The following is a 16765-nucleotide window of genomic DNA, read 5'->3' on the forward strand; positions in this document are numbered from 1 at the left end:
GAGTGAAGATACAGTCAGAAAAAATATTTGAGGGAAGGGGAGAATGTAACACTTTTTATACTGTTGTTTTTATACTGTTTTTATGTTTTTAAAATTTTTGTATACTTTTAATGTTTACTATTTTTAATTGTTGTAAACCGCCCAGAGAGCTTCGGCTGTGGGGCGGTATATAAATGTAATAAAATAAATAAATAAAATAACACAAAGAGTATAGCAAAAGCTTCAAAGTACAGCAAAACCTACAAAAGTAGGAGTGAGTGAAGTTAATTTCAGATACATTGAATCTCTCACTTGTTCTTTATTTCAGTGATTTTAACATTAAGATGTTATGAAGAAGAGATTTGTCTTAAATGTGTGCTGTAAAATCAGACATGTGACCAAGGCTATGTTCGGGTGGGCACGCCCCCTTGGTACTGGACACGCCCCCTTGGGGGCGACCATGTTGTCCTCCTTTTTGTTTTCCAAAATATGGTCACCCTACCAAGGGGGGAAATGTACACTACCAGCCTGGAGAAATGTGTTGGGCCTTGGGTGGTGTCTTGTATACTGTGAGGACTGCTCTGATCTGCTGAAGGGGCAGGTGAGCTTTCTTTGCATTTCTTTCTGCATCCATTTATGGCAGTATGTAATCAATAGCTGCGTGGTTTTATCCTGGTTGTGCTTTTTATACTGTATTTTGTAATTGTGCTTTTAACCTGTTGGTTGTTTTATTGTGGTTTTAATTTTTGTGAACCGCCCAGAGAGCTTCGGCTATTGGGCGGTATAAAAATGTAATAAATAAATAAATAAATAAATAAATAAATAAAATAAATTGTTAATCTGATCCATTTGTGACTTTTTTTCACTTTGGCAACCCATGAATCTGGTTTGACTGGGACTTAGCAGGATCAAGCCCCCCAGATTAAGACACATTTTTCTCTTCTCTGCAGCTCTTGATAACTCTTATTTTTCTCTTCACTCAGCCTCAAACTAGTTATTTGGCAGTGGCAAACACAGGATTCTGAGCAAAACAGGAAGTGAGGGTAATGCATTTTCAGGGGAGATGCAGTGGCCAGGAGTGGGGTGTGCTTAACCCTTTCCCTCCAAAACCCTCTCTTAAGCAGAAACTCTTTTCCACCCTTGGGACAACCTGTCTCAGAGCCTAGGTGGAAGAGGCTTTGCAGAGTGAAATTTGCAGATCAGAAAAGCGTTTATCACTCCACCACATCTCCCCATCCCTTACTTTGCACAAAGGAGCAAACACAAGATTGGGAATCCTGTATTTTAAATGGATCATCTATTTCAGCCTTCCCTGCCCTAACACCCTCCAGATATTACAACCCCAAGCATTCTTGACCATTGGCCATGCTGACTACGGCTGATGAGTATTGGTACAAAACTTCTGGAGGGTACCAGGTTGGGGAAGGCTCATAGTTTTTCCTCAGAATGTGGACCAGGCAACACCATGTGCCCCTGACTCTCTGGACCACAGTCCTACAGCATTCTCTCCCTTCTATTTAATGGCTCACAACCCCTCCTCTATTTAGAGGGCTTTTTAACAAAGCCTTTTATGGTTAAACTCACTGGCACATTGTTTTAACTGCTTTTACTGCTTTTAAATTATTTTATTTATTTATTTATTGCATTTTTATACCGCCCAATAGCTGAAGCTCTCTGGGCGGTTTACAGAATTATATATTGTTTTAACTTGGTTCATGGGTTAATTTGTTTTTAACTGTGCATATTTATTATTTTATCCTGTATGCTTTCATCTGTATGCCACTCTGAGATCTTAATGCTATAGGGCGAGATATAAATATTTTAAATAAATAAATAGTCCGAGGTCGAGGTTATCCCCAGCCCCATTTTCTCATGGCCCTTTTGTGCTTGCTTCAATTCTATGCTTCTATCATCATTTTAAGTTCATGTGTCTTGGCCCTCTGCCTACTTTTCCCTTTGTCTGCCCAATACTATTTTCAGCCCCCTTTCACTTTCTAGCTAGCAATACATACTTTTTTCCCTCAGGCCATGTGTGAGCTTTTATTTTTTCAGCTCTTCTTTCACCTCCTTTTTAATACTTCCTGTCTTCTCTGTGTTTCATTTCTCTGGTCTCCATCTCCTCTTCCCTCAGGCTCTTGTGATTTAGTCAAGTGCTTAGTTTTCAATCTGCCTTTGGTTTCTGATCCTGCTGCACCCTCCCTCTGGGAACTCTTCCAGCCTAGTTTTCCATTCTTCAGACTCTCTACTTGCCCACACTGCTTGTCTGATCCCTCCAACATGTGTGACGTTGTAAAAGCTGATTGCCAATCCAATAATCAACTGATTTCAGAACCTGCATGGCATTCTAATCTTACTCAAACTGACCTTTCACCTCCCTCACAGAAACTAAACTGTTTGCTAACACTCTGCTAAATTGTTGACATTTTCATTCCCGTAGCACTTAGAATGTCCGGGAACATTCCTTGACATTAGAACACCTCTGTTAATCACTGTCAGAGTCTCCAGCTCACAAAATCCCTCATTACAACATGGATAGATAATAATAATAAAAAAGTCCAAGCAGGTGTATGTAAACCAAACCATCCATTTGGTTGGCATATGTAGCTATATTGGCATTACATGAAGAACAGCAAAATAAGGCTGCTTTTTATTGACATGTGGGTACCAGTGAAGTCAAAATTTGGAAAGCAGTCACCAAGTTTTATTAATTATAGGACAAACAGAAACCTAAATGAGAAAATTCTTAGGTGCACCATGAAATCTGAGGCTTAGTTAGGCTAGGGCTAGGGCTTATTTCTTCATTCTAGAAAACAAAATCATTTGATAGGGTATTTATTCAACATAAATAAATAACTGAACAGAGATTAACAAGCCTTGTCATTTTGTAAAATGCACCAAACCAAGGATATACACATGTCTATTAAAATAAATAGATTTTTATATAGGCTAGGAAAAGACATTAATTTGGAAATAGAAATCCTTTTCTGAAGCTGTCAAGAAATCACAAAATCTGAGTCCAGACAGGAAGCCTGCTGTTTAGATAGCTGATAGACTTAAACTTTTCACCTGACCTAGTTAGAACTCTTCTGTAAATCCCCACCTTTAGGGATTGCAGCCAGAGACGTTAAATACATTAAACAGTCATCTGCTATTTATAAGGCACACATACAATCTGGAAGTTTGAACCTAGAACCAACTATTCATTTCCACTTGGACACTCACCTTGGCATGCAAACTTCAATTCCTTAGCATCTGTAACAGGGGGTCTTTTGTCTGATCTGTTCTTTTCAAATCGACGATGGCTTCGCCTTTTCTTGGTCTCACCCCAAAGATTTGATCCTCCATGCATGCTTGGAATGTTCAAAATGGCAATCCCTTCCAGGGAGATATTGTTCAAGTCTATCTGAATTCCATCACACTTGTCAGCAAATAGAGAAGAAAGATACAAGGGAAGAAATCAATGAGCTACTGAAAGGATGTCAGAATTAAGTTTCCTTCGGAGTTACACTGTGATGTATGTAGAGTTACACATGCTCATTTTTTAAATATTTGAGTGTATGACACAATAGGAGTAGCTCAGAGGCCATGCCCAGGATTCTGTTCCCAACTCTGAACTGCAGGGCATTTGTATAATTGAAAACAGAACGACATGATAGTAAGATAGATAACTGTCAAATACTAATGTCTATGTAGTGACCAGTTCTGTAGGCACATCATAGAGCTTAGAGGACAAATATTGAGAGTGCTCAAGCTATCTTCACAATCAGCATTAATTGGTACTCTAGCTTTCTGTGTCAGAGGTCCTAAGGATTCATTTACTAATAGCACTAAAAGGCTTTGTAATTCCTGTCGTCTGTACTCTGCTTTGAGCTTTTGGACAAGCAATGTCTAACGTTCTAATTAAATAATACACGTACATATATACACACTAAATCGAAAATGTTTGAATTTGGTTGTATCTATATAAGCAACTTTGTAGCTTGAACTCCATGCAACAAGCTTTTTGAGTGAGAAGCTCCATTTTTGATTTGGGCCAATTTTAGCCATGCATAAACCCCCACCTTGTGGGAGATTTGCACTGGTATGGCTAAAATCAGCCCGAACTACAACCAGAAGCACTTACATAATGGCATAGCCCATGCCAGTGTGTTACGATCAGCCACTTGCTGAATCTAGATCTTTAATTTTTATTACACATGCAAATGGTGAAAAATTTAAATATCTCGCATAAAAATCGCCTTATTGGATATAGAATACCTTCCTTTTTATGTCTAGAAATCATTCCTTTCAAGCTTGAGGGAATTTGTAGACTCTGCATTGAATACTGTGGCACTGTATACTTTCCCCATCTTATTAGCAGAGTACTGTTATGTTGCTTTTACATAAAACATTTCTTGTTCCAATATCTTAACTGATGGGAATATGCTTCCCATATTCAACTAGTAATCCAAATGAATTATGACAATACTGCATGGAAGCATCTTTATAACGGACACATACCTCCAAATTTGTCTTGCATTTTTTTAATTATTATAATCAATGATTAAATAATTGTTATGATTCAGCTCTCTACATGTGGAGGGCAGTGCGTAACAGCTGCATATACAGAAGATTGGAAGTTCAAATCAGCAAGTGAGAGGTGGCTGATGAATAAGGAGTTGCAAGCAGATGAAAATAGTGGTGTCACCTAGCTGTGCCCATGGGCCTCCATGACTCACTTTATTTATTACATTTTTATACCGCCCAATAGCCAAAGCTCTCTGGGCGGTTCACACATCCAACAACAGAAGGCCATGTGCAGAGCTACATGATAGCACTCTTCAAATACTTAAAAGGTTGTCACACAGAGGAGGGCCAGGATCTCTTCTTGATCCTCCCAGAGTGCAGGACACGGAATAACGGGCTCAAGGAAGCCAGATTCCAGCTGGACATCAAGAAAAACTTCCTGACTGTTAGAGCAGTATGATAATGGAATCAGTTACCTAGGGAGGTTGTGGGCTCTCCCACACTAGAGGCATTCAAGAGGCAGCTGGACAAGCATCTGTCAGGGATGCTTTAGGGTGGATTCCTGCATTGAGCAGGGGGTTGCACTTGATGGCCTTGTAGGCCCCTTCCAACTCTGCTATTCTATGATTCTATGATACTCTTGCTCAAGGTGTGAACAGACTGGGCAGGGGTAGGGGGAGAATGGATTGCTGCATATGCCAAGGTGAGAAAGAGAGCTTTTGAGCATCGAGTAGCAAGCAAAGCAAAGGAATTGGGAGGTGGAGGGAGAACAGGATAACAGTGTATTAACCTTCTTCTTAACAATACCCTTTCCTCCATGCCTTGCTCGTCAGATTTCTATCCTTCACAAATACAGCCTGACATGGCAAATGTATAAACAGGACTAACGTTAGTATTTGTACTATCATAGTAACAATTATAATTGCTGAAGTGAAGCAACAAATGGGCAATTTTGGTAAATAAACATGTCCAGACCATAGCCCAAGTTCTAACCTAATAAAGTAGAAATAATCAAAATGAGTTGAAAACTATCCATTTTTGCAAGTGTAATATGAATGCTATATGGTGCTATACGGTTATGAAGATGACTAGCTTATTGAAGATATAACATGGCACTGGCTATTGTAACCTGGATGTCACTCAGCAATACGGAAAGAAAAAAACGATCAGGCCCATACAGTAATCTTTCCAAAGTCCTTAGGATTCACTTGTATAAATAATACAGCTAGTGGCAACTATCTATATGTGAGTTAATACATGATTACCTATGTGTACTTATACATTGGTTGTTTGGATCCAATTGTAAAACAACCTAAATAAAGGGCTTACACAGATTATTGAATTATGTATTTTTATCTTGCTGCTAGTGAGATGGTAATTCTGTTTCAATCTTGGCTTTTAAGGGTGCAATCCTGTGCATGTTTAGGCAGAAAAAGTCCCACAACTCCCAGCATTCCCTAGCCACCATGGCTTGCTGGGGAATGCTGGGAGTTGCAGGACTGTTTTCTGTCTAAACATCCATAGGATTGCACCGCAAGTTGTTTAACTCTTCATTGTTTTAACGTTTCAATTCTGGAGTAGCTGAATCTTATTTACCACTCTGGTTTATGAACATGTTCATTTTTATTCAAGTTGTCTTATTTAATGATGCTTTATTAGTTTTATTGTTTCTGTTTTCATTAATTTATTTTGTATGACACTTCAGAAGGTGACCAAGATAGTTCAGAAATAAAATAAATGCATAAATTATCCTTGAAAACGCAGTAAAAGCTTCTGTGACTATTTTCTGTCATTGCCTTGCTAGTATTAACCTACTCCCATACAAGTTCTGGCAATGAAGAAAAGGGACCCCCATCTACCAGACATGTCTGGCTTACCTCCAGGCTCACATGTCCTCCATGTGTTGGCATAACATGGGCCTTAGCTAGATCTACCTGTTATTGCGCAATGGAGGGGTGAAGACCTCGCGATGTTTTTATCGCGAGATCCTCCCTCTGTTCACACGTGGCGCACAATGACCTCAGAGGGAGAGGCATCACGCCTGCCATTTTTTTAAAAGAGGCAGCAGCGCACAAGTGCTCATGCGCAAATGGGCTCAGTGCTCTTGAGGAGCTCTGTGCCCCATGCGCGGGTCCCGGCTCCTCGTGAGAAACCGCGAGGAGCTGGGACAAACCGCAGCACCCAGCCAGCCCAAGACTGTGGAAAAACCGGGCCTAAAATGTAGGGCGAGATCCCAGGGCAAGGGAGCGATCATCCCTCCCTGATCCCGGGATCACCGTGCCTCATGTGGACGCACAGGGACGACCGTGTGGATCGCCACAGGATTTCGCCCCATCTAACTATGGCCATTGGTACAGGGCCTAAATACAGTTGTTTCCTGTATTTTATGAGGGCTCATTCATGACTGGTTTGAGCCTACGTTAACTAGAAGTTGCACTGGATTCAGTCCCTGTCAATATGTTAATGCATAGACATCCGGTAGGCTCAGAAGTGAAAACAGTATGCCCAGTGGGTAGTGGCAATGAATGAATCAACTCCTCTACTGTCCTCATATTGTTCCACGTTATCCCAAATATCTCAAGTTTACTTCCAAACTGGCCTCCTTTGTCTCCTTCTTCAATTTCCTCTTCAAAACCCACTTACCAAACCTTTTCTGTACCACTGTGACCCCACTATAACCTATCTGGCTCTTTCCTAATCAGCTCCCAAGACTTGGGTATAAATGCACTGCCTTTTCCTCATTCTTGTTTTGGCTGTCTGTTCTAGATTATAAGCTGTGTGATCATGGACATTCCTGTGTTCTGTACAGTACCTGCCCTCCCTACCCTTTCCTATATATTACCTTTCATTCTGGGAGAAAAGACAAGCATTTAGCTTCCATTTCAGATTAGCTTTCAAGAATCAAAGTTTAAATCTGCTTATAATATTCATGGAACGGAGCCTAAAAGCTGCGGCAACACATTTTGAAATCACTTGGCAGCTGGGATGATAACAAACATGCAAATTTGTATTGGGTTTCTTTCGGTGAGGGGAGAGAAGTGTCTTTAATTTTGTACGGGAATCAAACTTTTGTTATTATTATTTTTTTACATCTGATATATGTGTTAAACATTAAGGTGATTTCTTTTTACTCAAAAATTCTGCTCATGTGTATACTCACTTACTGCTATACATTCTTGATAAACAGATATTAATTTCATAATTAAAAGTAATCTTGTGTAAATACCCTGCAGGCCTCAATGAATCAAACACATACTGTGTGTCAGGCCTCCCACTGTCTTCAAGTGGAATGTACTGGCTGGATAATTAGATAGTACATATTTTTTAACCTTATTTGCATGCATATTATATCTTTTGCACACTGACAAGCAGCAGTAACAACAAAAGTCAGATTACCACAGGGAATTCCCACAAAGAAGTCTTCATTCCTTATAATTTGCAGCCTAAATTAAAATAATTTGATCTTTGACAAGGATGAAATGTCAAGCAGAAGGGGGTCCTCTACAAGCCACAGCCTGTGGCTTCTGAAATCTGCCTAATTTATGTCAGTCACTTCTTAATACATATTTAAGTATTACACGAAAAAGATGATAAATATGCAATCTGACACCTTTGGTATTTCCCTGCTGTTAATTTATAAAGGTCTTGTGCCCCCCCCTCCGAAACCGAATAAAATTATTTAAATAAAGGGAGAATTGTGATATAAGATAGTGCAGGGAGCGTTTTCACTCAATATCGAACACAGCAGGCAGTACACTAAGACAATTATTTCACTAGGCCTCAGAATCCCGCTGTGATGAGTTACTTTTAGAATTAGTACAGGAGAAATTCTTTTGTTCAGACACTGAGGAATTTTCAGTATGGGTCTAACATAGTTGAAATAACAAAACATACACTTTTGTTTTTCACATAAAATGATGGTATTATTTCACTGCTAGTACATCTAAAAGTGGTGTAAACATGACAATCTCTCTCTCTCTCTCTCTCTCACACACACACACACGCACACAGAATAAGAAAAAGAGCGAGGGAGAGAAGGAGGGAGGGAGAATTTCTTTCCTACAAACAAAGAGTGAACAAAGTGAAAAATTATTATTATTATTATTATTATTATTATTATTATTATTATAATATTTATCTAGATCCCACCTTTTGTCCAATGCTGGGCCTCAAGGCGGTGTTACAAAATTTAAAACATATACATTTAAAACAACTGACAGGCAGTATGTGCTTATATATTATCATAAGAAAGGCCTGCTAGATCAGACTAAAGACAGTCCAGAATCTTGTTTCACACAGTGGCCATCCAGAGGATTCTGGGAAGCCTCCATGCCATACTTGTAGGCAACTGACCTTCTCTGCAATTACTTCCCACCTGGCTCCAAGAACTGGAGGTCTGAACATGGGTATTCCATTTAGCTATCATCGTTAATTGCTGTTGATTATAGGATTTGTATTCAATGTTTATTTACTGAAATGTTATTGTATTTGTTTTGCATTGTTTTCATTTTGAACACCACCTTGAAGGTTCACCACCACCCTTAAAGGCGGCCTAAAAGCCATTTAAAATCAATAAACACCCTTATCTCCAAGAATTCATCTCATCTTCTAAGCCAGGAGCTATCACCATACCTTGTGTCAGTGAATTCCGTAAATTAATAATTTCATTGTGTGAAGAAATATGTTTGGTTTGTTTTGAATCTTTCTCCACACCAGGCTTTATAAACTTCTTATCATTTCCCCATTTCAGACATCTTTTTTATACCGTATTTCTTCGATTCTAAGACGCACTTTTTTCCCTAAATAAAGAGCTCTAAAAATGGACTGCGTCTTAGAATCGATGGCGTCTTAGAATCGAAGAAATACGGTAGTATAATAACCACAGAGATAAATGACACGTAATTTATGTAATCAACACATTTATTGATAAATGGGAAATCTTTTTGTCCCATGGTTCCTGTTGAGGGAGGGGGGCATAGCTCAGTGGTAGAGCACATTCATTGCATGCAGGAAGTAAGGATCTTGCATGAAACCCTGGAAAGCTGATGCCAGTCAGTATCAGCAATACTGGGCTAGATGGACTAATGATCTGGCTTAATATAAATCGGCTTTCCTATATTACGAGGCTTTTAAAATCACTTTAAAATCACTTCACTGGCTGCCAATTAGTTTCTGGACGAAGTATAAAGTGTTGGTCATTACCTTTAAAGCCCTACATGGTTTGGGTCCAAGTTACCTGTGGGTTCACCTTCTCCCCCATACAATCCTTCCCGCACACTCAGGTCCTCTGGGAAGAATTTACTCCAGTCAGCCAAAACTAAGCTGACAACCATTACCCAGAGGACCTTCTCTTCTGCCGCTCCCAGGCTGTGGAATGGCCTGCTGGGAGAGATCCGCCAGCTTAATAGTCTTTCTGAATCTAAAAAAGCTATAAAGATGGATCTCTTCCGGCAGGACAACCTTGAATTTTAAAATGTCTTAAAAGATTTTGATATTTTAATAATGTATTGGTTTTATGTTTTGAATCAGTTTTATGTACTTTATATTTTTCTATTCAATGTTGTTCCCCGCCTCGATCCGGCGGGAGAGGTGGATAAGAAATAATAATAATAATAATAATAATAATAATAATAATAATAATAATAATAATTTATCATGACATTTCCCTGCCTCATCATGGGATTTTAGGGGAAGTCCAGATGATAACATCTTCTATTTGTAACCCTCTCATGCTTCGCCACTGCTTCTGCTGACTCTCCATCTTTCTCACCCTCAAAAACAAAACAAAACACAAAAAAAGGAAACAAAACAAAAAGAGGAAAAGACAGAATAGGTGCAGAATAGGAGCCATCCATCTGGAACCAGCCCTTGTTTTTCATTATCCATGAATCTGTCATTTCCTGACATTTCTTGTTTCAAGATGATATGCATTATATTCAAGATTATATGAGTTAGTGTCCCTAATGTATGAAATCTCATCTTGTTATTTATTTGTAGTTACTCATAGCCAGTACTCCAACCAGTTTATCTGATTTTAACAATGGAGCTTCAGAAGCTAAGAACTAATAAGTCTTTTAAATGATTGTGCAGCACGTTTACACCAGTTCCTTTAAAAGCAGGTCTGAACTTGTGCTGCTTTCTGAGAAGGCCTTTTATACATAAACATTCAGGCTTGCGAATTATTTTTAGTGAAAAACTTTTGTAATGTAAATTTGCAAGGGATGCCTCTCATATATTTGGCTTAATAACTTACTAACAGTTTACCCCCCCCCCCCCTTTTCTATCACTACCAGAATACTAAAGTGTGAGGGGAAAAGGATGAATATTCCAGCAACAGAAACTGCAAAACTAGATTAGTAGGCATAATTACCTTTAGTATTTATCCAATGCCTCTATTCCTAGAGACACCAGAGGCAATGCACAACTTTAAATCCCACTAAGATAGTCATCTCATATTCTTTCTTTCCCCCTTATCTGTTTTCTAACTTGCTCTTTTGTGCTTCTGACAAGAATTGAGTAAAATGTCCCCATTAGAGATTTCTGCTGCACAACCACTGCTGCATGTGAGAATTTCCTGACCTCTCCCCACCCCTCCCCACTAAAAAGAGGGAGCAAGACATTCTGTAACCAGCCAGCTTCTCATTTTTCCAAAGTTAACTTAGTTCCATCTTATTTTTGCATAGGATTGCATTTTTTTCTGGTCTACATGAAAATATATAGGTATTTTCATATGTATTCATGTTTTCATATGTAAATAAATAAATATCTTCAAAAATATATGCATTTTTGAATGCAGCTTTACAATGTACACCTTTTGTGTGTAGTTTTTAAATTTAATTTCAAGTGCCTTTTCCACTGAATAAATCATTTTAAACTTCATTTTTCAAAATAGACCTTCTTTTGTACACACTACAAATGTGTGCATTTTTATGAGCATTTCCCCCCCCCCATGTACACTTTTTTTAAAAAAAAATGCATCACAAATTTTGGAAGAGTAGAGATTTCGATGTCTTAATGCGTTCCTCTTCTGGTTTATGTTTAGGAAATGCAACTTTGGGAAGTTCGCATTAAATGCAAACCGAACAAATTTCTCATCCATCCCTCTCCAGATGTGCAAAGATCTGTTTCTAAACATATAGATTGCCCTTCCTCGATTAGAATGTATAGGAAAACTTTACAAATTTAGATATTTGTGAGTTTTTAAATTGTTAGATTATGGAAAGAAATTATACCTTCCAGCCACTTCAGAGAATGCAGAAGCAGTCCTATGAGGCTTTTTCTAGCACTCAATCCAACATTTACTTAATAAGGCAGTTGTGTTAGCTTCACTTGCTTGCAGTCCACTTGTGCTCAGACCTTTGTGGGATTCATCACAATTCATGGGCCCAATCCTGAACAGCCACTAGGGCCTTAGCTAGACCTAAGGTTTATCCCGGGATCATCCCAGGGTCGTCCCTGCCTGCTCCCGGGATCCCCTGTGTGTCATTTACATGAACAGGGATGACCCAGGGATGATCCCGGGATAAACCTTAGGTCTAGCTAAGGGCCAAATCGTATTGGAAGTTCTGTTCATTGTGTGGAAACAATCTTCGCTTCATCCATAAATCCATTTATTATATCTTATAATAAGTTGCCATATTTCTGATTAGAGATGTGATTCTCTCTACAGGTCACTTGAGAAAGCTTCCATGAATCCAACTCTTTGAATGCTGGTTTGTGCTTATCTCTCTTTTAATCGTTTTTCCAGCTACCTTGTATGCTCAGTGACAATCTAGTGCTCTGTGCAGAGACAAAAGTCACTTAATGAAAAGGAATTCTTTCTCCAAAATGCATCCTTTAACCTTTATTTCAGGAAGACAAGTAGTTTTGTGAACTAGGTCTTAAAGGTTGTAATACTAAAAATTTAGAAGAACGTTTTTCAAAATTTACACTCCAAAGCATTTCTCTACAATTCAAACATTCCTCCCTCCCCTGTGTTCTAGAGATGGTAACTTCCTTGTTTGTTTCCAATGCTACGGGGTTATGTTTGATTTTTTGCTCTTTGAGTTGTTTTAGAATGTATTTAATGATTTAATTGTGATTTTATATTGCATTTTGTGGCTGCTACTTGCTTTCAGAAGTGGCTGGAAAGACAGGATATTAAATAAAATAAAAATAAATAAGGGTAACCTCTTGACATTTTCTACTATATAGCAAGGCTTGGCTAATCACTAAACTGAATCTTGTTCCAGTGTTCAAGGCTACAACAAAAAGGTACAATAAAGATTACATCTTTGGGGTGGATTTCAAAACTCAATGCATGTCACTGCCTAACTGAATCCCTTGAAATCGGTGCCTCTCCCACACTTTCCTATGCACCTTTGAAGGGGTATCTCACATATAATTGGCTTAATATATAGCCTTACATTTGCTAGAATAGCACACAATTAGTTTCTTACTTCTATTTCTAGAGATTCATGCAGCTTCTTGCAGGTAGCTGAGAAAGTTTCAGAAGTACCAAATTCGAAATACCAAAATTTATTCTTCATTCTGAAACATGAAGACAAAAAAGAGAAAAAGAAATGAAACATCAATATCTGAACATTTTTTAAAAAAAAGTTAGCATCCTGACTTTCATCATAAGAGACGATCACATCTGACATCCAGTTTGAAATAGATGAGCTCATAATTTTCAGGAACTTAAATGTAGCTGTCAAGAGATATAATATCCCCTACAGCTATAGCAGGAAAGTTTTGTAACAGAGATAAATTTGGTAACTCTTAGGGATTTTGGGGGGCAATTGCCACTTCACCAGATACATGTTTTGAAAGCTCACTATGTGCCATTTCATGCATTGTACTTGCAAATTTGATTTCTGATACTGCCCAAAACCCTGGCCCAGGGTATGCTATCAGAATAAAGTAAGGTGGAAAAAGACAAATTTCCCAAAGCTAGTGGAATGGCTTATTGTTCATTATGACTGGTACGAAAACAAACATTATATGTATTCCAAATTTTCAAGCAAGTGGCTGCAAGGCAGCTATATTGACAAGAAAAGGAAATCCACTAACTGATACTAAAGAAGGGAGCCGAAAAGTTCACAAATTAGATTCCCCCCATAAAACTGGATGGAAAATAGACTGAAAAGTTGCAATTTAGAGAAAAACTTTATTGCAACTTTTTATCCATATTTTAATTCTAATAGGTATTTTATGAATGAATATATTTTATTACGGTCATTGACCAATACCAACAGTACATTTAACACTCTATACAAAATATGTTAACACATTAAAACTACCAACATCTAGAAAGTCAGAGTTCAAAACAATTATATCAACAAATCCATCTAAAATCACATGTGTTTCAAATAGTGCTGGGCCAAATAATGCTCCCTATTTTCGAAAACTTTCTCCCTGTGAAAGAAGCATTGCTTTTTCTGCTTCTTTTGCAGGGAGGGGGAGAATTTTCAGAGAATTTTCTCTATGGGGAGAGGACTAGGTGTTCTACATACATTTGTTTAAGTGTAGATGGTTGCTGAGGGGGCTTTTCCAAAAACAAACAAAACAACTCCCCCTCAAATTTAAGTTATTATTTGGAGGAGTCCAGCAGTACTAAGTGCATGCTATTGGAGACCATGTGACCTCACTCTCTCCCAAAAGCATCTAATAAGCATTCCTGGGCTCCTGAAAATGCCAGTGGTGTTTTGAAAAAAAAAAGGAAAAAAAGAAAGAAGACCCCTCAACAGCTGCCTACATTCAAAAAGGTATGTGGAAACCCTGTCCCCTCCACAAGGAGAAAATTCTCCGAAATTCTCACCTCCCAGCCTCTCTCGCCTGAGTTTTCATTTCCCCACCCCCACCCCCACCCCCAGTGAAAGGCCAAAAATGGAATGGTCGAAATGTTTGGCCCAGAACTAGTTTCAATACATCAGCAGTGCAACATCACATAAATAAAGCAGTGATTAATTATTTTAACTTTCTGCTTAACTTTAAAATGCAGTTTGGGGGTTGCTGGGAAAGTTATGGAATAAAAAACAGCTCTGTAAATGCCAGTTCACGTGTGGTCTGTGGTGCATGCATAACTGTGCTGCATCACCTCTGTCCATGGTAGTGAATCTAATGGTATTTATCACAGGCTACTGCTGACAAAATGCTCTGGATGCACTTCGAACTGCTTTCAACATGAATATGTAGAGTTAGGGAGATTTCATATGCTACTATTTCAATGGGTGCACATTGCAGCCATGTGAAAGCATGCAATGAACTACATTTGTAACCTGGTGCAATATTCTAACAAACTTACTCTAATAGTGCAAAATGAGCCCTCTTCCCCCACCTTGTGGTCCTTGAATAACTGACCCAAATCTTGTTCCTATCTGGTTAAGGAATTAACTTTTTAGCCTGCTGTGCTCAACCAAAGCATTATGTTGTTGAACATAGGATGTTTCCAGGAATTCCTGGAAAGCTTCAAATCAATGGAAACTGTGTGCAATTCATAATTATAAGGAATGTTCAGTCATCTTCAGGAATGGCCTAATTTACTTCCCAGAAGATCAGAACTTAAGATGAAGAAGTATATCTTCATTAAGGAAAGCGCTCTTCCACATTATTTCAATGTCTTGGATGACATCTTTCAGCACTGAACACACTAGCCTGCCATTTTTATGCCACTGAACAAGCTAATATAGCAATGATTACTGGTAATTAGTTTTTTTTAAAAAAAAACACCAGGCTTTTATTCCTCCACCTCAATAATATTTACCTACTTTTGTATAATTTATAACATAAAGCCTCAGGTATCTGGAGATTTACTTCTGCTGGTGCCAGTGTCTCAGTAATAGAATACTATGGTGAATACCAACCTTATGAAAACTCTGAAAGATATATTTAAAAGCCACCCACACCCACACAAGCACACTGTTCAAATAGCTCAAAAATAAATGTGGCCAATAGAATAAAGAAGTTATTTTACTGTTTTCTGGTAAAGCACTGAAATTCCTTCTGACCTGTAAGCAAATGTTGACATATTTTCTTGCTAATATCTCCACTTTGACATTTCCCCCCTAATCTTTATAAAATACATAAACGGATTGTTTCCCTCCTAGGCTATGAAGTCTTCATGGCTCATAGAGATATGAGAACATCTCAGCACACAGACAGATGCATGTGACATAGACCCAGGGACAAAAGCTTTAACGTGGAAGATTTCACTCTGAGATCTCACCCACTATTCTCTTCTTTTTGCATAACTTCGTATTTACAAAGTAAAGGCTTTTAAAGCGGGGTAGCAGAACTTTCAGTTTGTACCAAACCAGTTCATCAGCAGAATAATGTATATAATTTGTGTTCTTCTCTGTTAAATTAAGGCAAAAATTCAAGCTGCAATGCAGCACCAAGTTGCTTATGTACTCGTCCCTCAGAAGTAATTAACATACATAGGTTTCAGGGTTAGTATATTACTCCTTCCAATGCTTGTCATTTGTGGGACGGACGCAAGAAATAAGAGATGACACAAGTGCTGGAATTAAACTGGGCCACATTTATTCAAGATCTGCAAAGGGTTCCCACCGGGGATCCAGCCAGGCCTGCATCAGGCCTTACTAAGTAAAGGGGCGAGCTTCCAGGCCCAGCGGGTGGCGCTCAGTTTCGCCACCCTGCTGTCCATCCCCTATGTGGGGTAGGGAGACCTTCTCTTGTCACCCCCAACCCATGCCCTCAGGCTCAAGGTGGGTGAGAGAGGTCGGCCTCAAAGGTGGTCCTTATCCCCCAGCCTGGCCACAAGGCTCAACACTGGGAGCCCTCGGGAGTCACCTATCACTGTAACAGTGCCTTGGAAGCTCACCATTACATTCCCTCTGGATGCCCTTCCCTACCTGCCTAGAATTAGGTGACCAAATTAACTCGCAGCCAAATTGACCTAGTTATACTCCCCCGCTGGCTTACAGTGTGGAGTAGGCGAAACAACTCACGTCCAATTCAAAATGTGAGCAAAAAATTCCTACTCGGCCCCCTATTGGCGACCAGTAGTTCACACTGTCTACAGGGAGGGAGTGAATGAGGGAGCCGCAGAAGCAAGAGGGCTTGGAGGGGTGAGACACATACTTTTAAAAGGCCAAAACCCCTCCTAGCCCTAGTGGCGCGAAATCCTGCCAATGCAGGATAGCCACGTCTCTTCCCTGCCCCGCGCACAAATCCCTCCCCATGCCCAGGCTTTGCCGGGCATGGCAGAATGGGCCTTCTCTGCAAAGTAGCTCTCGTTGCCTAACAAAAGATATACTAAATCAGCTCACATTGCCAT

At 39.2% G+C, this 16765-nt stretch overlaps 1 protein-coding gene across 1 annotated transcript in view; it reads right to left on the bottom strand.

The window, feature by feature from the left end:
- DGKB (diacylglycerol kinase beta) overlaps positions 1-16765 on the bottom strand; it is a 317020-nt gene that overhangs the window by 79298 nt on the left and 220957 nt on the right. The window contains exons 22-23 of the mRNA XM_063123607.1: positions 12924-13014; positions 3202-3397 (exon numbers count right to left, since the gene is read on the bottom strand). Of these exons, the coding sequence (XP_062979677.1) occupies positions 3202-3397; positions 12924-13014 (287 nt within the window). The remainder of the gene's footprint in view (positions 1-3201; positions 3398-12923; positions 13015-16765) is intronic.

The sequence above is a fragment of the Elgaria multicarinata genome, chromosome 1 (genome assembly GCF_023053635.1).
Source record: "Elgaria multicarinata webbii isolate HBS135686 ecotype San Diego chromosome 1, rElgMul1.1.pri, whole genome shotgun sequence".
NCBI classification, from domain to species: Eukaryota; Metazoa; Chordata; class Lepidosauria; order Squamata; family Anguidae; genus Elgaria; species Elgaria multicarinata.